Source organism: Colletes gigas, unplaced genomic scaffold (assembly GCF_013123115.1).
Source record: "Colletes gigas isolate AHSC1104 unplaced genomic scaffold, ASM1312311v1 Colletes_gigas_Sc00001, whole genome shotgun sequence".
Lineage (NCBI taxonomy): Eukaryota > Metazoa > Arthropoda > Insecta > Hymenoptera > Colletidae > Colletes > Colletes gigas.
In genome coordinates, this window is record NW_025106630.1 from 9,333,903 (window position 1) to 9,361,232 (window position 27,330).

At 42.9% G+C, this 27,330-nt stretch overlaps 1 protein-coding gene across 1 annotated transcript in view; it reads right to left on the minus strand.

Annotated features, from left to right (window-relative positions):
- LOC122395511 (E3 ubiquitin-protein ligase MYLIP) overlaps nt 1–27,330 on the minus strand; it is a 112,748-nt gene that overhangs the window by 9,462 nt on the left and 75,956 nt on the right. The window contains exon 2 of the mRNA XM_043393131.1: nt 12,317–12,513. Coding sequence (XP_043249066.1) covers nt 12,317–12,513 — 197 coding nt within the window. The remainder of the gene's footprint in view (nt 1–12,316; nt 12,514–27,330) is intronic.

Here is a 27,330-nt window from a genome sequence, read left to right on the forward strand (position 1 = left end):
TACGACCATTGTCTTTGCCTGATCTTAATGTACAAACGTTGGAACGCCTCAATTATTCGTCCCCGATCCTCCTACGTGCCCTTTTCGTCATTTTACGCGAGCAAGGTAACTCTGTTCTAAACCACAACCTGTGGAAACGTACTCGACGAAATAGACTCTGAAGATATTATCTATAAAAGTGAAAAACATCAATTATCGTTTCATAAAGATGCTCCCAGAGACCACAAATTTGTTTCTGATCGTCGAGTCGGTGAAAGGAAATAATAAAATAATTTTGTAACGCAATGGATTTAAAAAGGAACCGATGCATTGTTCAGCCTCAGCGAAATGATATTCTTTTATTTCCCAACGAAAAATACGAGATTCCGCGGAACTCTCTGTCATAAATGTGCAGACGTAACGTTTCAAAGTCGAGCTAAAAAACTGCACGTGCTTAACGAGACAACGTAAAATTGAGGCATTTTTACGCGATTTTTAGCATATTTTTACCAGTGCTTCGAAACGCTGTACCTTCGAGTCTATTAATCGCAGAGAGCCCTGCAGAGTTCTCGCTTTTTATCGAAAAATAATAAAACAGAAATGCTCTCGCTTCATCAGTGGAACTTTGCATAATACAAGCAGGAAATAAAGGAAAATATATAATTTTCTGTATTAATTTTCATTCTGATCCAATTATTCCAGCAAACAGAAATTTAAAGAGCCCTCGATTTTCAGTTCGAAATATCAGACTGCACCTTTAATTGGTTCGTCGATCTCTCGAAGAGCGATCACACGATTCGTGCAACGTTCAACAGGTCTCTGATTTTCGTTTCTTTTTTTCCACCCCCCAAAACTTCTTTATTACGGTATTCCGTATAAAACTCCTATATCGATGCTCGAACAAATCTCTCGACGCTTTAGCATTCTCTTTGATAATTAATTACTTATTACATCAGTCGCGTAAGCATTAACCGTAACCCGTGCAAGTTCTTCGACAACACAACGCGCGAGCAATCAAAGTTTCGAAACGACGACGCCAAATGCAGAGCTCTCAGCCCGCAAAGACGACTCGTTTCATATGCAGTTTTCGTCGAGTCAATTGCCCTTTTTCAGCTCTAGCTAGTTAAAATTTTCGTATACTCTTACATAAAATCGATAGTTACATATTTTAACATAGTCTTAGTGTTTGAAGTCCTCAATTTGGAGAAATTATTTATTAAAAGTTCTCTACCCAGTCTGTAAATCACTATCAGAGTATACATCGTTTTCCAACGTTTTAAAAATAGTCAGAAGCATAGTAAAAAAATCCCCCAATTGTTCTTCACGTTCTTTTACGCCGTGGACGTCTTTGATGCTCGAGGCAGGATCCGAAAGAGTTCGAAAAACACTGGTTTACCGAGTGTAACGCCGTGCTCTGCAACGATAACGCCGGTTTTAGGCTCGCGTGCAATTCCCGCCGAGAGTCAATTGCGTTTTTTCTCGTCCCGTGAAAAGTCTGCGGCGGAATTTTTCCAAGAGGCAGACGAGAATAATCCAACGGCGGAACGAGGCTCGAGAGGTGAGTAGCTCGTAATACCACTGGATTACAAAGCGAGATTCACTGCGAAAGTCGAGGTAAACGAAATCTCGAGAACGCAATTCTCCCCTTACCTACGGGATCTCGTATAGGTACACACGACCTGTGTTCTTTTTTTTTTTTTTTTTTCAAAGTTTTCCCTTTTTTCGCCATCGTCGAATTCCCCGCTCGACCGACAATCCCGAAGTGGGCACGGAAAATGTTTAATTTTGCGAAATTTTCGGTTTTCGTCGTAATCGCGTTCCTTCTACCGGTGCTCGGCGTTAATTAGCAGGGCTTCCGTTCGTTTCCTAACATTTCCAGACATTTTCAATGGCGGCCGTATTTCCTACTACCCCTTCGAGCGGGCCACGTATTTCTTGAGGGCGGAAAATGTGGAAGAATGGAAAAGCTACAACCCCCGTTCATACTTTTTTTTTATTTAAATTATGTACACAGTTATTCCCCCCACTCGTACTCGTACACACTGCTATAATTGGCGATGATCTTATGAATTTTATTTCTCCATTTATTTTTACCAAGTCTTCCTAATTATTACACTACTGTTATTTTTAATTGTGTAGTATTATATTTAATATTAACGAACCAATTAATACCCAATTAACAAACCTACAGGAGATATAATGATACCTATTAATAATAATTCCATATAAATTACGTTTTCTCCCTCCAGGCGGTAACCCATCCCGTGATGCACGCGGCCCAATGCAGCTGCACTTCGCTGATCGAACGAGAACTGATGGTGTTCAACGTGACGCAACCGACGACAAGTTTTACTTTTAATTTCAGCCCTTATATATCTCGATGTATTAAAAAAATAGACACCAGTTTCAATAAACAAGTTTTCCTTTAATTCATAGCGAATTACCAGAAACAGAAGTTTAATGAAACACTATTGAATATCACGTGAGTTTAATTATGTGTCTGCAATGGCACGTCGTTCGAAATTAGTCATTAATTCGCGGCCCCGCGCTTCGCTGATAATTAGAGCAATATTAATTGGTAAAAGATCGGGGTTATTCCGAATTTCGCGAAAACGGGATTCCGCCACTGGTCGAGTTTGCACTCGACGGTCGTTGCACTCCGGGGCACTATGCTCTCGATCGATCTAAGTCCACGCCTACGTATAGTTTCCATAGATCAACGGTCCCCGTGTGTTCTCACGAACGAACCAATGCAACAGATGCAGCTGGGTTCCACCTAATAATTCCCTGAATCCATTTCGGACGCGACACCGACGTACTGATTGGATCCGCGAGTTAATTATCTTCGTCGTTTTCGTGGCCCTGACATTAATCCATTCGTTCCTAACGTCGAGTATGGTTGGCATTTGCACGAGGACCCGCGGTATACGAATGCCAACCATAGTTGGTATCCGTGTAATGAGCCGTGGATACGAACGTTGATTGTGATAGCTGCTCGTGCAATTATCAACGACGCAGACGTGCATTTGAGATCTCTTTGATGTTTTTCGCCTCGTTCGAAGGCATCGGTGGAATTCGACTATTATAAATTCTCGAATTTTAATTTCCTCGTCTTTCACGTTTCGAGGGTAAAATCTCGTTTAATGCCGACATCAAAAGAACAGACGGCGAAAATAATAAGCTTCGAAAGGATGAATCCTCGGATAGAACAAGGCAAAGGGGTATAATGTTTAAGACGACTTTCGTTAACGCCGGAAGCGTAAAAAGTTTATACATCGAGCGAGGAACCGAGTAAACCAGACGACCGTTTAACCCGCGGACACTGGCTTTCGAGTACAGCAAACAGCTTCCAGGTATTTAAAAATTGTTTAGAGAGTTCCGTTGGAAACTTGGCTAAGCGAGGGGTAGTTTAATAACAGAATTTTACCCCGAAGGGGTTACCAGAAAGTGCATAGAAAACTTTAATGGTTTCGCGATCGTTCCTAGCACGGAAACTCCGACCCGTATCAGATTATGATTTCGCGAGTTTTACGCCCGATGGCTTTCAATGATCGTAAATTACCTAAGATAATCCCCCATGGGTATTGAAATATAACGCGAAATCGCAGAGAAACGAGTTTGATAACGCCTGGCCATTCGATCGAGACTCGGGTGGACGAAGAATCGACATTTTTTAAAAGCTTAAAGACTTATATCTTCGATCGATGACTCGTAATCGTGTCAAAGTTTAAGATATGGAGGTTTCTTAATTCCGCAAAAAATTGTCGATATCAACGCGAGAAATAGGAATAGAGGCCACAGCGTGATTTCACTGTATTCCAATAAGTTTACGGAATGCAACACGCCCCGACGTTCCCAAGCTCCAAAATAACGATTTTAACGGTGGCGCTGCTCCTTTCGGCAAAGTTTCCCCCGAGAGTTATGCGAGCCCGAAACGCGAAATCAAATATAAATCGGAATACATTTCCATAACTCTGCGCCCTCTGGATATGCAACGATGCTCGAAATTTCGGGAAACGATCCCAAGTAACGGGAACTTTTCACCTCGTGGCTTCCAGGTGAGATATAGAATCGCGTTACGTCGGGGTTTCGTCGAATTCCGTAAACAAACGGAGACAGATAAATTTCTGAACGAAGCTGTTCGACTCGATTCGCGTCTCTGACCGCGTTGTTCGAAACGCAAGCAACCGTCGTATAGTTTTACACGCTTTCGAGGGACCTCCCCTTTTCCGCTTTGCTCCCGAGCGTGCAATTAGCGTGCCAAAACACGACGAGCCTCCCTTCGAGTTCGCACGATTCAACGCGTTCGTGCAATGAATTAACGACAAGGGAGGAGAGTCGACATGCCCCATTTTAACCTAGTTTTGCAGGATAACTGGATAATTTCCGAGATACCGCTGCAAAAGTTACCATTCGCGAGCTACTAATAAAGCAATTATTTATTTATTAACGAGAATTATTGGAATAGATCGAGACTGCAGCTGTAGGACGCCATCTTGGTTCACGATGGCCATATTGATGCTCGTGTACCTTCGTACTTAATTTATCGTTGCACATATATTTCCATAATATTGCATAATATCGCGTTGGATTTCGTTCTTTTCCCCCCCCCCCCGATTAAAATTCCGCGTAATACCTGCCTGGATAGTAGGTAATCGCGAAATTTATGACGCCAACGGTTTCGATATATTCCGAAACCATTAACGTTTCAACCGTCGGATCGTTTTTAATATGCACGTCTACTGTCTTTTTCTCCCCAACATTTTATTGCATCCGTGTCCGACCCAAGCGTTATTAAATTTACAATATTTCCAGAACGCGTTACTTTTACAACGAAATTCGATCGTTGGCTGGAATTGTTATTAAACCCCTTCGGAATCTATACATTATCGAAGTATCGTAAACGAAGTACCGTTTGTTCGATATCGACGAATCGACTTAACATCGAGTGCTTATTTTCGCGTAGGCGTCGGGATCTCTCGTTCGCCGGGATTGAGCAGTATCATGGTTCAACGAGCTCTCAATCGCAGTAAATTATGCACTTAGATCCACGTCGCGAGACGCTGGGAAGGGGGTGGCCAGAGCTTTCTGGAAGTTGCCCGACCGAGTTTCGAGTGGGTACCCGTTCGAACGCGAGCCCGAAAATCGCGAGTTTATGCTGGCCACCCCTCGACCCCGACGAACATTCTCGAGTCCTTTAGATATTCCAAGTTACGTCCTCTTAAAGGTTAAGCGAGAGACGGTCGTCGAAATTCAAACGAGAACTCTCAAAGCCACGTCTCCGCTAGCTCCATCCACCCCCGCTCGAAAACGCCGGACTACGGGACATCGTAAAAGGCTGTCAAATTTTCTATCCGGCGATTTCGCCGTGACGAACTTCCGGAAGCTGCACTGCGAAAGGAACGAGGCTGGGGATCGGCTATCCAACGAAACAATGCGAACTTTAACACTAAACCCACTTACGACCGGTCAAACGACAGTTTTAAAAATTTCGTTTAGAATTTCGGGCATATAATGTTACTTTAGCGCCATTTAACTTCACGGCTTTTCTTATAGTGTACGTGCAATGAATTTTTCAATATTCACTTTTATTTTTATTGTATATTCTTCCTATGGTAGCCTGTCTTGCCCACAAAAATAGTGAAACTTTAGACGCGTGCAGATCCGAAACTACCGGTGTTTTGTTAATTATTAATCCACTGTTAGAAGCGGTGAACCTTCCTCTTTAAAATGCTTTTTGGTTTCTGACGATCGGACTTTCCGTTTTCGAGATATCGCGATTTATGTAAATGGTAATTTTTCTTAATTCGACTATCGCTGTCTCCGTCTGACGCGTCGCGCTGGACCTCCTTGTCGCACGTTGACCCACTGACCGAGTGATGAATGATGTCACGTTTACTATTTACTACGATCACGTGCGACCATTGACAACGCGACGTAAACAATGAAACGTAAACAAATTCTTTGAAGCCTCATATCTCCGGAACTAATAAAGCTATCGACATGTTCGAACGCTCATTTTAAAGGGGATTTCATCCTCTATCAGATGACTGCATCAACTATTATTATTTGTGCTGTCTTCTATGTTTATTTTGTCGTATACTTTGACTCTATGCGTTCAAGGGAGTTTCAGCGATTCCTATTGATTATACAATCGGCGTGAATTTGTATTTTGATGGTATTGTAAAAAATTGAAATGTTTTTATCTGACAAAACGACCACCGCACGATGTAGCGTCGCGAGTGAATAGAAAACGTCTCTTCAGAGATGTTTATCTGATTCTGTCGAGGAACGGGTATAGTCAGAAGTTGCAACACGATCTAGAGAGGAAAGAATATTATACCGAGACAACATCGCCAGATGGAATTGCCTCGCGACAGAGGAAAATCGCATCGGGGAATTTTCAAGAATCGTGGAGTATCCATTTTACATTGATTTCTTGTCACGCTGCACGCGAATACGTCGACGCGGAACTTCGGATTTCGTTGCTGAGAAAGCTTCGGGAAGCCAAAAGCGAAACCGACACGCTGAAATATGGGCAAATGTAGATCTTAACGGGGAAGTAAATATCGGAACCGTTCGACGTCAATTAATCGAATTTGGTTCGAAAGGTCGCGTTGCGACGATGAAGCACTTCGTCTCGAAGACAAATCGACAGGGTGGAATTGTTTTTGCGAGAGATCGGTTCGATCGAACGGCGGAACAGCGGTCAAAAGTAATTTTCGCCGATAAATCTCAATTCAATCGGTACGGATACGACGTTGAAATATACGTCGGACGTCGTATCGGTGAAGAATATCGTCGGGATTGCATTAAACCGACGATAAATGGTGGATCTCGTACTGGTTTGCGGGATGCAATAACTATGAATCGTTGGCCACGTTCGTCGAAAGGATACACCGCGATCAAAAAAAACAAACGACATTATTTATTCGTTTGCCCGTTAAATCGGAATAAAAGTTTCTGTCGTGGATTGATATACTTTGCAACGAACGAGCGAGAACTTCACCGTTCGATCGACTATCCATCACGGGCAAGACGCTATAGACGAGGTTTTATCGGTTATCTATTATTCGAATAACATTCTGTGCGCGAGATTATACATGTCGATATGTTTATTTAATCGCGACACATGAATTATTAGCATTTCCAAATAGGCGAGCGCCCTGGAATGGGATCTGTCAAATAAATAACGATCCTAAGCGCACCATTATTGGCAGCTGAATAATTTTATTCGCTTACGTAAGCTTTTACATTCGGACGTTTGATCCAAGTTCTCGACCGTACTAATAATTTCGAAAAAATATTTACGTTCCCGCGATTACCGGGCGAAAAGGGTACGGCTCGAAGCGATTTTATGTTTGAACGACCCACTGGGAACTTTTCAGCGATATAAAAAAGTTGGTCGTCAATTTGCGAAAGAAAGTCGAACGTAATACTTCAACGGCTCTCCGGCGTTCTCTAGGAAAACACGACCGGGGGATTGAAAATTAAAATATAATTTGTACGCAAGGCAGCCCCAGCTGGGCGCGGGTGAGTCTACGTTTCAATTATATGCTTCGTTTATACCGAGTCGGGAAACGATTAGTGTACGTCGCGCTCGTTAAGTCGCTCCTGGGGATAGGATGATTTGCAAACGAGTGACTCGAAATTATGTCGAGCATCCCTAATGAATCTACCGTCTCGTGCTTCAACCTCCTCCTTTTACGTCTTAACCTGTTCCATCTGCCAAGGGTAACCGCGAAATCAGCGATTTTTTAACCGAAACGCGCCAAGTTACATCTTACGACCGGGTAAATCGCGAGAAATTACCAAGTTGAGCCGGAGAATTGGTCTACAACTTATCAAACGTATTATATTCTTGTTCAAGAAATTAATACTTTCGCGGTGAGATAAAAGCGGGACGCAAATGGCGTTAAAACGCGAGATTTACGCGTTCGAAACAAACGTATTGTCTCGCGTCGCTGGTATTCAATATCGCGGAACACAACGCGGTCGCGCAAACACGCGGAACTCGGTGCGCTTCGCGACAATACCATTGTAATAACCACTGATTTATATTCCCCGCGGGCAAACGGCCGCCAAATCTAAATCCCAATCCTGCACCGGCCGTTTCCGCGACTACACGCTTTGTTCCGTCGCGGACCTGTGCACGAAGTTCGATCCGCGGGGCTAATTCCGCCCTTTCATCAAGTTCAGTCCACCCTCGGAATAAAACCAATACGAAATTCTACGATTTACCACTACTTAAGAACTTGTCTGTTTCTACACAGCAAAGGAAATGCACAAATTTGAGTTTCTGGATCTTCGATCTTCTAGAAAAATAATTTTAATATCGTAGGGGACATTTCGACATGTCCAGAGAGCATCTTTCGTTAGCACAATACTAAGTTTACAGCAAGTTTCGCGATATGGCGGCCCCGTAAATCAGTGTTCCCAAGTTCGAGGATCGATGTGCCCCGAAAATATTATTTATCGTTCGATTCCAGGCCGCCGGAAGCTACGGTAACGCGATAGAATTTATCCACATAGCGCGGTACAAAGGCTAACCTACATATATTTCACAGTTAGCTTGCATAAAGCAAGACCGAATGATCAATTTCGCCTTAATGAAATTCTACCGTCGCCGGGCGAATACCCACCGGGTGGCGATGAATAGTCAAGCGTGCTCTTATTACCGAAAAATATTAATCGTTTCTCCCTCTTAATTCCCGGTCCACGGCCTCGGTTTTAACGAGTCGTTCGCTTTTAATCTCGTCGACGGGGATCCGCCAGGTTTCCCCGCGGCCAGGGTTCACATTCGCGTTTGACGCCCGGATAAAATATTCATACCACGATCGTAAGTTAATTCGTCTCTCTGCCGTCTGACACGGACATTTATACGGCCCGCGGAGACGCGAACGTTGAGATATTCAAACGATGTTAATAAACTCCACGCGCTAAATCGCTCAGGGACGTTTCGCGCTCGACCAAACTTCCCACGATTTCCGCGTCATCCCCCCGCAAATTGTTTTCGATTCTAATTCGAAGTTTCAAGGAACCGACCCACCTTGTATAATTCACAGTTAATCGACGTCGTTCGGTCCGCGTGAAATAACGCGGAGCTAGGAAAAACGTTGTTCCGAGGGAAACGCGTTTAAAGTTTCGTCCCGGGGATCGTGTTCGGTTCGCGACCTACTTCGAAACCCCGCGCATCTTCGTGTTTCATATTTCGTTGTAATATTTAACACTCGTGCTGGGGATATTGCACGGTCACGGGAAATTTTAGAGAAATTGATACTTCGTACGCGAAGTGGGGAAGGATATCTCCGCGATAAAGTGGCGTCCTTCGCGCGCGCGCGCGTGTGGCCTGAAATATCGAATCAATTTGAAAATATGTCAGGGGAGACTGGATGCGCGGAGATTACGATCGGGATAATGGAAGATTGATCGGTTTTCGATGACGATGAACACCGATATGACGGAACAACGAACTGTTTAACCGATCGGCTCGTCGATGCTTTCAATTTACAGGGGAAAGAAACTGAGCTGACTCGTGGCCGCTCGTGATTAATAATACTACGTTCCACCGTTAAAAGAATTGCTTGATGATAAACTTCCGTATCATTGAAATTGTTATTCTTAACAAGCTATTCTATTTTATTTGACCTCTTCCAACGGCTCGTCGATGCTTTCAATTTACAGGGGACAGAAACTGAGCTGACTCGTGGTCGCTCGTGATTAATAATACTACGTTCCACCGTAAAAAGAATTGCTCGATGATAAACTTCGTATCGTTGAAATTGTTATTCTTAACGAACTATTCTATTTTATTTGACCTCTTTCGACGTAATTACCAAGAATTCTAGGAACGACAAGAAATAGTATTCTTATATTTTATACCTTTTGGATCCTTTCCAGTCAATACTACGAATGTGAAAATTTTTTTTTTTGAAGGGTCCTTTTCGAACTAATCAATTTACAGGCTCGGGGAAAGAAACTGAGCTGATTAATAATACTACGGTCTACCGTCGAAAGAATTGCTTAATAATAAAATTCGTATCATCGAAATTGTAATTCTTAACGAATCGTGCGACAATCGCCGTGTATCGTAAGTCATTAATCAGATTACAGTTCGGCCAACACTGGTCTCTATCGACAATTGGAGGGACGAGAGTGTACAGATACAGTTGAGAGTTAAGAGAATGCCATGGAAAGAACGTCGAATTTCTGTAATCGGCTTTCCCGGGGCTTAACTAAAGTCGCTGCGACGTGGGACGTTCTGGCAGGGAAACTTTCGACGTATAAGTTTGATTAAAGCGCGCTGCTATTTTTCCATCGTTCTATTTTCGATCGTTTTCATATATCCTCTCTGACGCACGATCGCGACATCCGTCGAATAGATCGAAAGTCGTTATCCGAACGAAAGAGAATATCTGTGCAATCGATTTATTTTAATTTAGTATCCTCCAACTACTCGACACAAGTGCTTTCCACTCTTTGATCTATAAATATAAGTTGGACGTATCCAAGTCACTTAGAGACTTGAAAAATATTTAATTAAAAAAAGTCTCATACGAGTGGGCATAAATTAGAACAGCAATTGACTGGCTTTTTCGACGTTTACAGTAGTTTAAATATAGGAACACATGTTGCTGGACGCGGGTTGGCGTCGACGAAACGAACGTCGCGTCAGCTGGCGTAATTACCGCGGCCAGCTCGTCGACGAATTAATTCGCGCGTCGAACTCGTCGCTCGTAGCGCGTTTACCTTCGCCAAGTCCGGCTCGAACCGACCGCGATTTAATCCGAATTACGTTCCGATCCGTTGGAATCGTTTACCCAAGGTCGATTCGCCTCCCTCTACGAAATAAATGTTATTAATTCCGTCCCGATCCGATCGCTTCGCGGTTTAACTTTTCCCTCGTCGTTCGAGCGCGAATTTCAAAAGCTACCCTCCGACTTCGCGATGATAATATTATCACTACCACTTCGACTCTTTTTTCTCGCACATTAACAGCTTAAAATTTCATCGATATCATTCTTAATGGATCGGTAAAATCACTGTGTTTAAATAATCCACGAATAAAGCGACTGAGAGCCTTGTATCATTTCTATTCGTTTATATAATATTTATCTGTGTTTGCTAATAAAATAAAATTTATTTCATCGATACCATTCTTAATGGATTGGTAAAATCATTGTGATTTTTTGTTGGAAAATGTTTAAATAATCCACGAATAAAGTGACTTAGAGAGTCTTGCATCATTTCTATTCGTTTATACTATATTATTTGTCTGTATTTGCTAATAAAATAAAATTTATTTCATACCATTCTTAATGTGCTTTTTTCTCGTTCGAGAATGTTTAAATAATTAACGAATAAAGTGACTCAGAGAGTCTTGCACCGTTTCTATTCGTTTAGATATTATTTATCCGTGTTTGCTGGTGTCTGGAATTTTTCAATACCATTTCGCTCGTATCTCGAAGTTTCCCGATACAAAGGGTCGTCACTGGCGTAATTGCGTCGTAAAATAAAGTCCCTCCGCGTCGAAGAAATTTCTTTGTGAAAATCGCGTGATACACGGAACGAAACCCGTATCGAGTTGTGGCACGTATTACCGGGCACCCTGTATATTCAGCGATCATATTCCGCGACGCAATCAGTAGGTCCCGTACCTCGATCCTGGCATGCAATTTTGTACGTGCTCGCTCGCCGAACCTGAGAAGAAAGCTCTTTCACGGAACTATCGATCTATCAATCGCGAACCCGGTGAATCCGGCCGATTCCCAGCGCCTCGTTCCACGGGACAGAGGGGATTCATTCCACGGAAACAATTTTCGATTCGACTAAGCTCCGACTACCACCACCTACGATCCCCTTGTCGTTCCCCTCGACTACGTCAAAATATTTCCCTTCCCTTCGACGCGCCGTGAAAATTTCATCTCGTCATTATTAGAAACTTTAAATCTCACAGCGGGACAAAGTTGCCCGGAATGATCGATCGATCTAATTCTGGCTAACTACGAGCTGGAAAATTTTGTCGAACCTGTAACCGAAAGTTGAGATCCATTTTTCTGCAGCTCTGAACAAGCGACAAACAGTTTGAATTTTATATTAAGAGCTGCATAGAATTCTATGGAGTAAACTTGGAGAAAGAAATAGCGAATGTACCCCAATTAATTTGCACCGCGATGCTCTCAAATACCCGATTGCTCGGCAAGTTAACGAAGTCAGGCAGATCGTAGGAAGCTCGGGGCGGATTTTGGCTGGTTGCTCGTCGTCTAATTACGCGGGACCTCGTTTCCAAACTCCCACGGAGCGGCGTTTTCGTCGCAAAAAGGAAACATCTTCTTACCTGGTGGCTTCTTGCAGCAACAGGTGAGGCGGTACCCAAAACTTAACCCTCAGCGCGAACCTCAACGGCGCCACACCGCCTCCGGTTTGCCTCTCTATGGGATTCCGTAGGTTCAACCAAAGCTCCTCGCCCTTCGCGTTTTGGTACTTCAGCCCGAAGTAGTCGCACTCCTTGCTGACGCCCAGACAATCGCACACCTGCAAGCAGAACGGTTCCCAGTCAGAACGATTACAGTAATGACTTTCGAGTTGTCGCGAATTTTCTCCCTCGGGGTTGTTACCAACTTATCCCCACCACTTTCGCAAATTGCTCCCACCTAACGAGCCTCGCGAGCACCGCTAACAACCACACTGAAAATCTTACACATTTTCACGCCACATTTTTGATCTCAAAAGCAAAAGGGTTCGGTAGTTCAATGGTGTATAATTTTACAGCATTCTTAATATCATTTAAAAATTTATAAGTAAAGTTTGAAAGAAAGGTCGAATACTTGAAGCGTTAACCAAGTTTTGCATGACCAGAATTTCGATTCTGGGCAAACCAGGCAACTTAAAATGTTTCTCATTTTCGAGTCCATACTAAAATTCATGAATTCTATTCAAATTCATTTCCTTGAACGTTTCGCCTTGAGGCCAGAATAGCAACGAGCCCAGTCTATTATTCATCTCGCGAAGATAGTTGGCTGCTAATTTAAGGGTTAATAGAGTTTTCCAGCGAATTCCGGGGCCTCCGGGGGTGTTTTATCAGGTGGAGTTTGGGTTTTAAGGCCAGTCGATTGGAGCTAGTGCAAACACGCGAGAGTTATGTACACTTTTTGCTCGGGCCAATGTCTCTGGCAGAATTAACCGTTTACCCGGAACACTCGACCCGATTAATACGCTCGGAAACCGCGGACCGATTCGCGGGAGAACAGCTAGGCGGTCGTGCAAAGCGTGTAATAAATTGCTGGCAATAATTTAGAAAGTTAGCCCCCGCTATCCCTGCCGGGGGCTCCACAGCCTCCGACAAACTCTGCGATGGTGTGCGCCCGATGTGTGGTTACACGTATTTTTTCCACGCTGCTGCATCCACCGTTTCTTAACTAACGTATTGCTCTACAAAAAATAACCTGACACGATCATAAAACTTTATTCTCGCTTCTCATATATTACAGATACTTTCCTTTTATATTGTACACCTTTCGATACCGTAACATCTTTGAAAATTCTCTTTCGGGGGTCCCTGTCGAACTAAATAGTTCAAACGTTCACTTTACCATGCGATGAAATAAAATACAAAATTGTTATGGTACTTATAAAAATTCTATATATTATTTTATTTCCTCCTTTTATATATTACTCTTTTTTGTTTGACCTCTTTCAATGTATGCAACTTGAATTACCAAGTGCAAGAATTCTAGGATCGACCAACGTTGATAGCGAATAAATTGTAATATTTTATGCAGAAGAAAGTGCATTGTATTTTATATCTTTGGACACTACAACGGTTTTGAAAACTTTCTTTCGAGAGTCCCTTTCGAACTAAAAAGTTACAACTATGCGTTGGAATAAAATACAAAATTGTTGTCAAACTTATAAAAATTCAATATATAATTTTATTCCTATTTTGACCTTTTTGAACATGACACAATAACCAAGAATTCTAGGAACGAGCAACGCGAATGGCGAATAAATTGCACTACTCTACGCGCAAGAAAATGCACTCCACGGTGCATATTGGGAAGATTACGGTCGATCGTCGTGAGGCAAAATTACTTAACGACGATTACATTTTAGCTGTTCCCAATATTCCCCGTTATCGTGGAGTACTCGTCGTTCGTACAATGGGAAGCGTCCGATATTCCCGGCGGTCGATGGATCCAATTGTTCTGGTTTCTGTGGGGCGCGGATGCATCCAGTTTCGCTATCCCGGCTCCCGTGACAGACTGGAAGTCGACCACGTGCGTCGCGATAAGGGAAATTCACGGCGAGAGGAAAGGAACAAGAGAAGGCGAGTCCCATCGGCCCAACGGTAATAAATTTTACCCGCCGCCCGTCGCGAGCCCGGGACACTTTTTGCGGGAACCAGTGGAACCCCGGAAACCGAATGGCCGACCGAAAAGAATTACGTATCCATCCACGAGATTCTCGCGAGCGACGGTTTCCTTTCCAACCACGCGTGCGGAAGAATCCTCCGTGGATTTCCTCGACCGATACCGATGGAGATATTCTTGAAAAACATCGAACTCGAAATTGCCCAAAAACTTCACCAATTACAAACTTACGATCTCATATGTAATAAAAGTTGATCAAACAAGTTATAACGGAAATGAAAAAATTGTAACGAGAATTCAATTTTTTTACACCTGCGTGCTGGATCGAAATTTTATTCGTGCTTTATATTTTATGGAAAAATTATCAATTAAAATACGAGGATCCTTGGTCCATTGTTTGCTACTCCAGAGAAAATAATGTTTCCACGGAAATCGCGGAAGTGCCCGTAGGAAACTTTGTTCCGGACGCTTCGATCGTTTCTCGAACTATTTGCGTTTCCTGGCCCGGAAAACTCGCGTGAAAAGTTTGTGGTGCCCTTGAGCAAATCCTCGCTCGTATTTAAGTCGTAAACTTTAACGGGTTGCTTATCGCGATGTCTCGATACCACGCCGGGCGTCTGAGCCTTTCGATTCCTCGCGATTTATTTTCCAGAAAATAGAAAAAAAAAATAAACGCGATATCCACGGGGCGAATCAGGTCACAAAGGCTTTATCGATGCTTCAAAGGTACGCGTACGCGTCGCTGGGACTGGTTATGCAATGCGTATCGTTGCAAACGCTCACAATATGCAGTCGCACGTGATATGCATGTAAAACCGACTGTTCATAGTCGTTTGAACATTTTTCTATTCCTTCTTGTGCACGATATCGGCCCTAAATAATGCCTAAATAAAAATCGTTTGTCGATTTTTGTTTGGTTATCGTATTATTTATTGCAGGAAGCTACGGTGAATTCTTTCCACCCTTCATTGGGCAAATAATTGAATTTTTCTAAGAGTATAATTTGCACAAAATAGAACCACGGGATAGAATGAAAGAAACAGGTATTTTTAGGTGAACAGAGAAAACAAATCGAACTCGTTGACGAAACTTTACCCTCAAAAATAAATTGCAAATAATAGTTACGATGCTTCCTCCAAGAAAAATATTGAAACTAGATATTTACTTATACAAAAAAAAATAAAATAACGAGGAACTTCAGTTTGAGAGTTCTGTACTTTTCAAGAATATTTTTCTGTAAAGCTCGATTTAATCACAACTAATTCTTCAAATGTGCACTGTCTAATTTTTAATGAATTAGTAAACGAAGAGTACTCGTGATTTTATTCTATTTATGAAAGAAGGAGACAGTTTTCAGTTTGTGGGACACCCTGTAGAAGGTGCACCGTAATTCCGAGTGATCGTCGACGAGACGCTAGGCTTTTCTCTGTGGATGCAGTTTGTCGCGCGAATTCAATGCACCTCTCCGTCGACGGAGACGCGTTGCAGACGCGTGCCTTGGCTTTTCATGAATATTCAAACGACGCGACGGACCGTTTTGAAAAATCGCTGACACAATACCTTCGGGCCCCGGGGTTTCCACCCTTTCCTGCGGGGCGGAGACTGTGAAAAGCGGAGGTGAAAAAAGCTGAATGCGCGAGCAAAAGACCACTGGAGCTCGCTGCTTCGCTGTCGACTGCGAGCCTGCGTTTACACATCCACCTAGTTAACCCTTTCATCCACGACAAATATTTACAATTATCGAAAAACGTATTACGTTCTAGGAAAAGCAAAAAATAATCCGACCCAACCAGTTCTCACGGAAACGTGGCTTTGTTTTAAAAGAATTCACAACCAGATTGCCTTTTGTAATTTTCGTTTTGCTTCGTTTCAAAGGGGAGACACGATAGTCAAAAGTTTGCGTTCCGAAATAGACAATTTGGAAACAACGCGAATTTTAAACGGTTCTGCTTCGACCCTCGAACAGGGGAGGTTCTGGCTGGCAACGTGACCGGGGGAATTTAATGTATCCGCGTACAACGAGGGGCCAAGCGACCGTGGTTAAAACACTACGCACAGACGCGTCGCGAACAACATTTCACGCTCACACGCGGGAGAACCATAGGTGCATAACGGTTTTACGAACGCGGCGGCGAAAACACGAGCCAGACGAAGCAATTTGCATTCGCGGCGGGGAAAATTAATATCGCTGGCGGGACGAATTAAATAAACCCGTTAATCCGACGCGGCGCCGACAACAAACGAGCCTCGTATTGTTTCTGCGAATTTCGCGAACCCACCCTTTCAAACAGATTACGGGGGGAGCGAAACGCTAGTTTTTCGGTTACAAAATTACTCTACTTTCTCGTAACTAACGAGATAAGAAAATATTATTCCATTAATAAAGAATCCTGAGTCTTCGAATCGTACTGATGGTTCTAGTTTAGAATTCATAGTGTTGCAGAGGTCTGTAACATAAGCGAACGCAGTGTGTTTTTACGATAACAGATGTCTCTTGCATGCATATCCGCGACGTGCATGTGCAGTTCTCGAAATAGCTTTTCAATATTAGAGTCTAGGAACTCTGTTTTAGATCTGAATTCAGTGATCCCTCGAGCGACGATAAGGCTGGAGATAACAATGAGTGCTTATTTATTAATCAGAACCTAGTATAAACGACTCTGTTTGCACAGAATGTTCGATAGCTTTTCTTAATCAGCGATTAACGAGTCGATGTTGTGTCAACTTTTTGAGTAATCGATTGCATGAATTATTGGAAGTCCCGTTACGTGTTGTACGTCGCGTGTGATTTATGCACGGCGATGCATGGTCCCATTTCCGCCGAGTAGCCGGTCAGTTCTCGAACGAACGATTTTCTAACAGTTCTGCAAGACCTCCGTGTCTAATTTGCTCGATCTGAATTTTTATTTTTGGTTGCAATTAAGAATACTCGTTTGTTCGACGAAAATAGCCACCATCGAATACTGCAAGGTATCTGGGACATTTTGAAGACACGAAACTGCACGACACGACGTCCGGAAATTTGCATTTGGGTCGATGGCGGCCATTTCTAACACTTCCTGCGAAGATAAGCAAGTGGACACTACTGCACTATACAAATGACTGTAACTCAGGAATAATGTCAATATTACCATTAATTTTGGATTCCATATTGTAGAAGAGACATTCTATATATTAATATCAAAGTTAAAACATAACTTTAGAACGTGATAATACTGGGTACTCGAGAACCGAGTGGGTAAATTATATTTTCGATAAAGAAAGAGGGTCAAGGAGCGACTGTTTCGTTAAACGATAAGAACCCATAATTCGAACGAGGATAAGTTGCTTCATTTTCTAGGAAAATCGTGCTAAGAACGCGAGCTAAGGGATGACACGATCCATTCCAGGAACTGAAAAGGGAACTTCGTTCTAAGACTTTGTTAACAAACTTCCTTAAGATACTTGCTAAGAGACTTCGTTCCGGAGCCTTCGCGGAGACTCTTCAGATTGAGATTTCCAATCAACAACCATCATTTGTGTAATCAGCTAAGTTTTATACCGAACAGTACCATCGTCGAGAACAGACGATGCTCCAAATTGAATTTTCGCCATTAACCGATTCACTTCTCATAATTAAAATAAATATAGATTGTCATTTCAGCGTTTTAAGATCACCGGACCGCCGCTGTTTACCGAATTTCGAACGCGTAGCTCGTTTTTCCGTTCCGCACATCGTTCGAATTTCATTAAATCCATTTTACTTAAGGAACTTCGCCGTTAACGATGTAACGAGATTTCGTCTCGCAGTTTACGAAACTAGATTTCCTGGCTTCTTCGGTTTGACCGTCGCCGGGTACCACCGGAAGTTACACCGCCGGGGATTCTCCGTTTCGCGCGTCGCGAAACGTGACCGAAATACCGAGCGCCCAGACGAAGAGAATGCAAGCTCGATTTTCTTATTTGCCTTCGACTCTCGTGAAATTTCAATCGGGAGTCTTGCTGCCTCCGTCGAAACGCGGTTGAGCCACCATAACGTTCCTACGAGATCCGCGAAGCTGGAGGAACATCCTAAACACGATCGTGCCCCTCTTTTTAAGAAGTCTGCTTCTGAATTTCTATGCTTTAGATTTGTTAATTAATCTCTTACTAACGGTTTATATTATCCCTTAAATCGTATGAATTAGATATTTTTGGATTCCACCTGGAGGTTCTTTTGGACCAATAAATTTAAGTTCCAAGTATTTGGATCGCCCCAAAGCAGAGAAACTAAACCTACAGACACTTCATGTATGACCATTTTTACTATGACTCGCCAAATGACCAGTAAAAATTGCTGAAACTTCTTTGGGTGCACAGTGTCAAAGTAAATCTCAAAATAAACATAGAAGGGAAAATAAATTATAAAAGCAGTTAGGTTCGTTGGATAGAGGATTAAATGCCCTTTAAAATGAGCGTTTGTACCAGTGGATAGCGTAATTAGTTCCGGAGATATGAGGATTTTAGTTTCAAGTCGATGCGGTGGCTGGTTTCGGAGATATAAGGGTCCGAAGCTTTGTTTACGTTTTGTTGCGCTCGCGCGAGTTCATTGATCCCGCGCGCGTAGATAGTAAACAGTGCGTAGTAAATTCTTGGAAATACTACGCCGGAACTAGGTCACGGCAGTCACGTACGCGGGGTAGGTCAGTGCGACGCACGTGCGACAAGGAGGTCCGACTCCGCTAGACGAGAACAGAGATAGTCGAATTAAAAAAATTACCTTTTACATAAATTACGATATCTCCGAAACGGACAGTCGGATCGTCAAAAACCAAAAGCCATTTCAAAGAGGAAGCTTCCCCGCTGCTGACGATGCCTCAACAATAGAGAAAATACTAATAATTTCGGAACTGCAAGTAATTAAAGTTTTAGTAATTTCAATACGCGTTAGTAGCCTGCGTTAACACGGGAAACGCCATAAGAGAATTTTTTAAAAATTACCGCTCCATTAAAATTTCGATATCTCCGGAACGGAACGTCGGATCGTCAAAAACCAAAAAGCATTTTAAAGGGGAGGCCTTGCCGCTTCTAACGTTCGCTCAATTTTGAATAAAGCACTAGTAGTTTCGGAACTGCACGCGTCTAAAGTTTTACTATATTTAATACGCGTTGTCTACTTACATCTGAAGCTAACCAGACTTTGATACCATATTTTGTTCTGTTTTTTACAAGAAAAGTCTATGAAAACAAGCAATAAGAATAGAGGTGACTGTTGAAAAATTTATTTTACATTAAAAGGCGCTAAAATAATATTTTATGTTAGAGATTGTAAACGATATTTTATAAACGATCATTTGATCGGTCGTGGGTAGGTTTAGCGTTAGATTTGGAAAGGTACATGATTCGAAGTGGAATTTTTTCTCGGTTTGTTTGGTTCTCGTGGAAACTGTGGGGCTAATGGACGGTCAATTTCCTTTTGTTCGACTCGTTACGACGCGCGTAATCCAGAAGCGGATGCCACCGAAGGCCACCCAGCGTCGTTTGCTAGAGAAACACCGGGGGACTGGCAAAACTACGGAGAAAATAAGAAACGAGGCGAGTTATTAGAGGCAACCTTGCGAACGTCTTGCGGAGGTATTTCTGGAACACCGCGGAGAATTCCAAGTCGCTTCCCCGGAACTGGATATCCGAGAATTCACTTTGCCGCAGGTATCCGTAGGTGGTCGCTAAAAACGAAAATACGGGATAAAGTTATCCGAACGCGAAACGCCATTTTTGCCGGACAAAAGTACGTACAATTCACCAGTAATTTACGCTCCCCGGGAAAAATAACCTTCCAATTATTACTAATAAAAAAACATCGTTCAACAGTCACGGTATCTCTAACCTTCGCTACTCGTCACTGTTTAAACAATTACAGTGTGTGCGCAACGTTGATGATAACGCAGGCAAATATCGTTTTAAATTTAATTTTCTTGGCTCTGCATAATTCGTTGTAACTTTGATTTTAATCAGTGTTCCTATTTTTCTGACTTTGTTCCAAGAGAGGACAGTGGAATTTCCCCAATATTTTCGAGCGACGGTATCGCGATCGACGACGAAAATTACTCCAACCTTTGTCGTACCGTGATTCGAGCCGTAAATATTTAAAGTGTCGATCGTTATTGCGCGCACACGAAAGACGACGAAGAAAAGCGATAGGAATTGCAAATATAGCGGGCCAGCTTGGTGCACTGGCCTCTCGGAAGGCCAACTTTGTTTACTACGAGATCTCGTAGGAGGAATCTTGCTCCTGGTGCTCAGGGACGGCGATACCGGCGGCGAAGCCTCGTTTTCTCCGATCGACGCCCGGACTGCGAATAAGCCGGTATCAAGAAAACAATGGCTCCCGTCACGCCATTTGCAAACCAGGAAATCGTGACACCGTTACGGTTTGCGAACCCCTTCGTCGCAGAACAAACTCTCGTCCAATGTTTCGTTCGAACGAAACTCTAATTAAACAAAAAACGAATTTAAATGAATTTCGAGACTGCAACCGAGCGGAGAGTCACGGTTAAAATGCGACGAGCTTCGACGCGCGAGCATGGAGGACCTTCGAAAACTCGCTGCATACGTCATTAGTCTGCTCGTCCCTGACAAAACCTTTTTATCCGCGTTTGAACGTGCACCGGCGACGTTTAGTCGCTCTTTCGCTGAGCGTCCTTTGTCGCGATCCCGCCGTTTCCCATTCGCGCCCGTCGTTTATTTGTCGTCGTCCGTTAATCCAGAAGCGAATCGAGCAGGGGGAAACAACGACAAACGAGCAGATTTCAAAAGGTGGACGACGCAAATCGGATTTTCCATCGACCGTACGCCGCGTCGCGGAGTTAACGATCGTTTCGCTTATTCGGTGGACGCGACGTTTAATAAACTTTTGTTTCCCCCCTCCTCTGTTCTTATCGAACAGCATTCGACAGGTTTCCTATACGCGCAAAGAGCCGGACGACCGTCGGAAAACACAGCGATCGCTCTGTAATAGTCGAACGAATTTCCTTTCGGGGGACGTATTGCTATTCCACCGCGTAATAGAGTACGAACCGTACAAAGCCCGTTCGCCAGACTTCGAATTTCGACGAATAAATCGTCCTATCTTCGCGTGGAAGCGCCTCTTTGTCGCGTATCGACAGCCTGACGTATGAATCGCGGGGTCCGCGAGGTGAATTTATACCGCGTGGACGCGTCTCGTTCTCGTTACGAATTTAGCCAAGAGTCGATTTCACAGAGTAAACAGCTTAGAAATTTCACGGAGACGCATTGCTAATATTACATTCAAAACTCGCGCGTTGGAAATTCCCTTTTCATCGATTCGTTTCAATTTCACTTGCACAAATTTTCTCATCATTTTGTCCAAACGAAACTGTACTATTTTTTAATAAATTAGGAAATGCACTTTCATATAACTATGACATTAAGTACCTAAAAAAATAATTTTCTATGCCTTTAATACCGAGATTTACGTTCCTCGGCTCGATCCTGCAACGAGAATCAGAGTCGTTCGTTGTCTTCGACGTCCACATCACTCGTCTTCGATCCCCCTGGTTTCCTCGCGAGTTTTTCTCGAGTACTGTCAAGTCGGCGATGGACGACGACTTAATGACCGTCGCATAATCGGGGCTCTCAGGAACGGTAACGCGGTTCGTCGTGGCTCTGACCACTTCGGCACGTATCGCAACTTTTTCGAAGCCTCGCGTCCGTCGCCCTAACCGTCCTTCTCTGCTTCCATTCCGTCTTCCGCGTCCAACGACGTCTTTTCAACCGTCCCTGTTCGCCAAGGGCTCGAGAGGGTCGTTAGGGAAGCCAGGACAAGACGGCAAAAACCTCCCGACGTCTCTAGTTTTTCCCTCCGTCGTACGCGAACAAAACCACTCGGCTCGGGCGGACTTTCCACGCCGGTCGACCTGTCCGCCTCGCTTCCGGCTCATCTTTTTCTGCAAACTGCTCGCAGATTGCGTTCTCGAAACACCTACGGCTCCTGTCACGTCGACATTAACCCGCGAACACGCTCGAATTATCGAGACATTTATTATCACCGATAATAAACACGAGAATATAAATTCAGCTGATTTTCAAGAAACATGAAATTTATTATAAATAAATGTAAACTCAATGTAATCCGTGATCTCCAAATAGTATGTAGATTCTACCCTTAGTATAGAGTACTGTCCTTCACTTTTGTTTCGTCAGCCAAGAGGCGAATATATTACTTCATTTTAATTAAAAATACAACAATTTCCATCCAGATCGCGGGTTTCAGAAACGCTGATTACGTATGAAAGTAAATGCTTAGAACGAGATTCCCAAGACATACGTCGCTTTCATAGTCGTTTCGTAAGAGATCGTAATGCATTTTTGATGGCTGCTCGCGATTAAAGGCATTACAACCTCTAATCATCGTGCCTCTCGCATCCTCTGATAGTTCGATACAAACATCTTGCTTTAGTTCCAGAGGAAGTCCATTAGATTCGCGTTAGTCGAGGTCTGAGTTAGGTAAACGAGGCGGCCATGTTAAACTTCCATTACGTCGTCGGATCCGTCGATTCGAAAATTCTCGATGGAAATCAATTTCGCGTTCGAGTGTCTTTTTCAACGGCTCGAAACGTATTAAAAGAGAATCAGTTATCCGAAGTAAGTCAATCTGCTATAACCTTTATACTTGGTAAATAAAGTTTCTTAAGAAGCTTATCCCCGCGGAAGATTATCCATCTTAATTTCGATTATTTAAGAACCGTCGAGTATGAGAATCGATTATTATTCTATTCGCCGAAGTTTACGCGCGAGTAATATTCTATTAGAGAATTTTGCTCCGGCGATAGAAATCAGGAATTAAGATCTATCCACATTTCAACGTTACCGTCAATATTATGCGAATACACAACGTAAGATAAACACAATCGACCTTACAAACTCTGTAATGGAAATTCCATTATTACCTGTTGCACGCTTGTGTTCAATATTTGCTTATAATTTTGTAACCGAGCGTTTATAGTCGACTTTCGTCATATGCAATTCGACAATATTTGCATAAATTGTTGACGGTTCATTATCCGAACGAGATAGACGCGTATAAATTCTCTTTGCTCTAATTTCGTCTTGGTAAAAATCTACCGTTTGACCAGAGAACCTAAACGGGTTTGCCATTGTAGGTCAATACGATGCAAAGGCATCGAACCTGGAGAGTTAATAATGTTGTCGACGTCGCGAAAGCTCCGGCGCGGATCTCCGGGGTTTCGTTATCTGGAAAAATGCCGGGAATTTCTACGCGGATTTGCCTTCCCGGAAGTGTTTCTACGACCGTTTGCACGCCACTTTACATCCGGATCACGGAGCACGAGATAGAGGAAGAGATTTGTCGCGCGTTTTAAAACTAAAACGTTTCCATTCACGACGGATTGTTTTTCCACCGGGAGAAAATTCCACGCCCGTCTGTCGTTGATAAATAAAATGTCAAACTGGAGCGAACGACGCCGGAAGGGAACCAGAAATTTCCGCTACGAACTGACTGGACAAATAGGGCCCTGTTTACGCTTCATTTATACCCGAACAATCGGCGAAAATAATCGTGTACCTGGTCCGCGCGAATAACAAATGCATACTTGAAAAAACAAAACTCCATCGTGAAACATTTCATCATTTTCAACGCGAGAGCAAATTACATACGGATCCCGGTGGCCAAAAATTCTATCAGCTTTGTTTTAAATAAATGGCCCATCATTGTTACCGTGTTCGTTGCGATTCGAAATAATAACAAAGCAATCGTGTTTTAAACAACTATCGATTCCGGTATTCAGATTCCTGTTTCATCAAGGAATTCTCTTGTTGAATATTCTATGGGTTCTAAATTGGATCGTCCAATGTTTGCTCGCCGATAACACGAAATAGTATACGTTTGAATACTTTTCAAACGTGCCTTGTAATTGTCTGCAAATGGACTCGAAACATAACGTTTGCGTTTGTACGGTTGCAACATCGATTCGATATTTGATAGCACCTGTTTGTACGTGCACGGACCATTAAACGGGAATTCATTTCTTTGAACTGGATTTTAATTTCCTTGTCACGATCTCTGCATATTTTCTCGATAAGACTATTAATTTATAAAAATGTAAGTGGTCGTAGTTTCGTACAGCTCGTGTATCAATTCCTTCGACGCGGAGACATCGATGCGTGGAGTCGAGATGGACGCGGAGAGACTCACGCACGGTTCACGAGCTAATAGCCGCCATTTGCATCCAGCAAACATCGATACGCTCTTTCAAAAAACCATCGAAATGCCTCCGTAAACGAGCCAACGAACAAAGTATTTTCTAAATAAATTTTCAGAGGCCCAGTTCGCAGGATCGCCCTGTACGTTCGATCGAATGGCGTCTTGGTTGCAACGAATACGCGTGTGCGAGTGCATGTTTAGAAAATACACAGACGCCTGGCGTCGGTGAGAAGGAGTCGGATAAATAAGTCGAAGAAGGTAGAAAAGCTCGAGAGAAAAGTCGAGGTGCGAGGTGGCGTACTGGTTTATGCGAAGAAACAGCTACTCGACCGGAAATATGATAGCGCGTTTCCCTCCAGCTTCGCGCTCCTATATGCTAGACGCTTCTTCCCGACGTTTTTCCAACGGCGGAGCTCGATAAGTATCGACTTTGCATTTAGTACGCCGATACAGTTCGTTTCTTGGCCACGAACACTGGCTGCCGCGACGTGCTCGCTACATTGTTAAAAAAGTCGAGTCCCTCCAAGCACCTTGCTCGACGTTTCGACCAACTTATTTTTTTCCTCTTCTCGGAAACACTCACGACCACTCCATTACCGAAGATGGAATTAATTTTTACTTCTCAAGTAGCCGATTTATTGACTATTCAAACGGTTTATAAATAGGAATATTGACGCGGAAGAAACGTGTTAAAGTTACATCAATAGAATGCCCTCTCATCACACACATCCAATACACCGAATATAGAGTTTCTTTTGTTACTTCAACAAAACGTTTACATATATTCCAAATGGAAAGTAATTTCTATCGATGACGATAGCCACGCACTAGCTGTGGAATAAAATATGGACAGGTAAACGTAGTTTGCAATATTATCCGAAAATACTGACATTGAAAATAACATGCACGAAACAACGTTGGCAGCATCGTGAGTACGCACGCGATACTAGTAGCGTAATTATTATATTAGGTAATAGGTACCAGTCGTCTGGTTGTACGCTACCCGCGCCATTAACAATTACGTCGATTGCATAACGTCCACCATTTATGTAATACCGGTTATTTATATTACCGGTTGCGTTATCAGTTACGTGTTGCACGTTATCTTCTCGTCCTCTTTTTAACGAACGAGAGAGGATCCCGGAGAGAATTTGTAGAAATGATTCATCGATTCGGTTTGCGAAACAACGAACGCTGTATCGCAAATCAGCTGACGAATCGAAAGATGGCACGCGACTATAGTTGCACTCGCGAAGCTGCGCGGAGACAGCCAAAAATTTTATACACGTGAAACAGGGGAATCTAAACTTTCTTTGTATCGAAAAGTTGCATATATAGGCGATTTCATTAATGAAACAACCTACTTTCGGTACAAAGGACGGAGATAACGAGTAAAGCAACTACCTTGTTTTCCCCTCAGTTCAAAAACTGTCGCGACAGTTAATTACTTCGCGGGCGAAATTTAATTCGAAGCCAGAAACCAGACGTTTAATTCGGCCAATTAACTAGTGTCGCAAAACTAGGTAAGGACGAAACACTTAATGCTGAATCATAGCTGTTCACCGTGCGGTTTCTTAAAAATAGGTCAAACTAAATAAACTAATGCAGAAGGACGCGTTAATAACGTCCACCGCGTGGTTGATTAAATTAAACCGACAAAGTAGAAAAATCCTTAATACGTAATTATCCTAACCAGAAGCGTGTTTCGCTTTATTTATTAATTCGTTAAAATTCTACGGCAGAAGAGTGGACCTGTAATTAATTTTGTTCCCGTCCCGTTGCGTGTAAAGGATACCGTAATGGTTAAAAAACGAATGATTTGCAACGGCGTCCTTGCAACCCTCTGGGCGCGCCGCTGTTACGGTGTATTAAATAAATTGCACGCGCAGCATGTCGAACGAAACGCAGCCGTTGTTTGCAGACACGAGAAATTAAATTAAACATCGCGCGCGCGAGCTGCAAGTTGGTAACGCGACGTCGTACAAATTGCTCGCGATATTACAATCCCCTTACGAATACTTGCTTTGATACACATATTTTGGTCGCTCGCAATACGGAATTTCATTTTTACGTACGCCCTCGCAGTTTTAAATTCGATTAAACGTTAAGTCTAACGAACCGCGACCATACATTTTCCCCTCCCGTGTGTCAATTACAGTATTTCGATACTCGAACACTATGTTTTCGAATAATGGAATATTGAAAAAATAATAAGATTATTCCGTGCAGTATAAACCCAGACGAATTACGTACGAATTTATATTTCAGGAGTGATTTGCAATTTAATCTCTCAGCGATGGAAATATCTCCGCGTAGCAGAATGCGAATAAAACTGAATAAGATTTATAGATTCTCGCTCCCGGGGGCGGATGCAAATACGACATTTGCATTTAACACAATTATCGTAACATAACGAGGAACGTGGATCTTCGGTGGAATCGATAAACGAGCGAAAAATTGTTCCGTCGTCCGTTGTCTTTGCAAAGCGAAACTCGTTTAACGTATTCCGCGACGGCAAGTACACGTCAATTATCCCGAGCCGCGTACAGATGTTCGCGGTAAATAATGAAACAACCGTTTACAGGATTCGAGCCGCTTAATTAGGGCGACAAGCGTTTACGCGGTGCGGATCGGTTAATTAGACCTTTACGCCGTCTCTCGATGTACGTATGTACAGCTAATTAGACGCGAGAATGTTATTTATATTGTTTGCAGGCTGCTTAGAATAGCAAAAAGAGATTTCGCGTAAAAATACGAAAGTCGAAAATAATCTCTGTTACA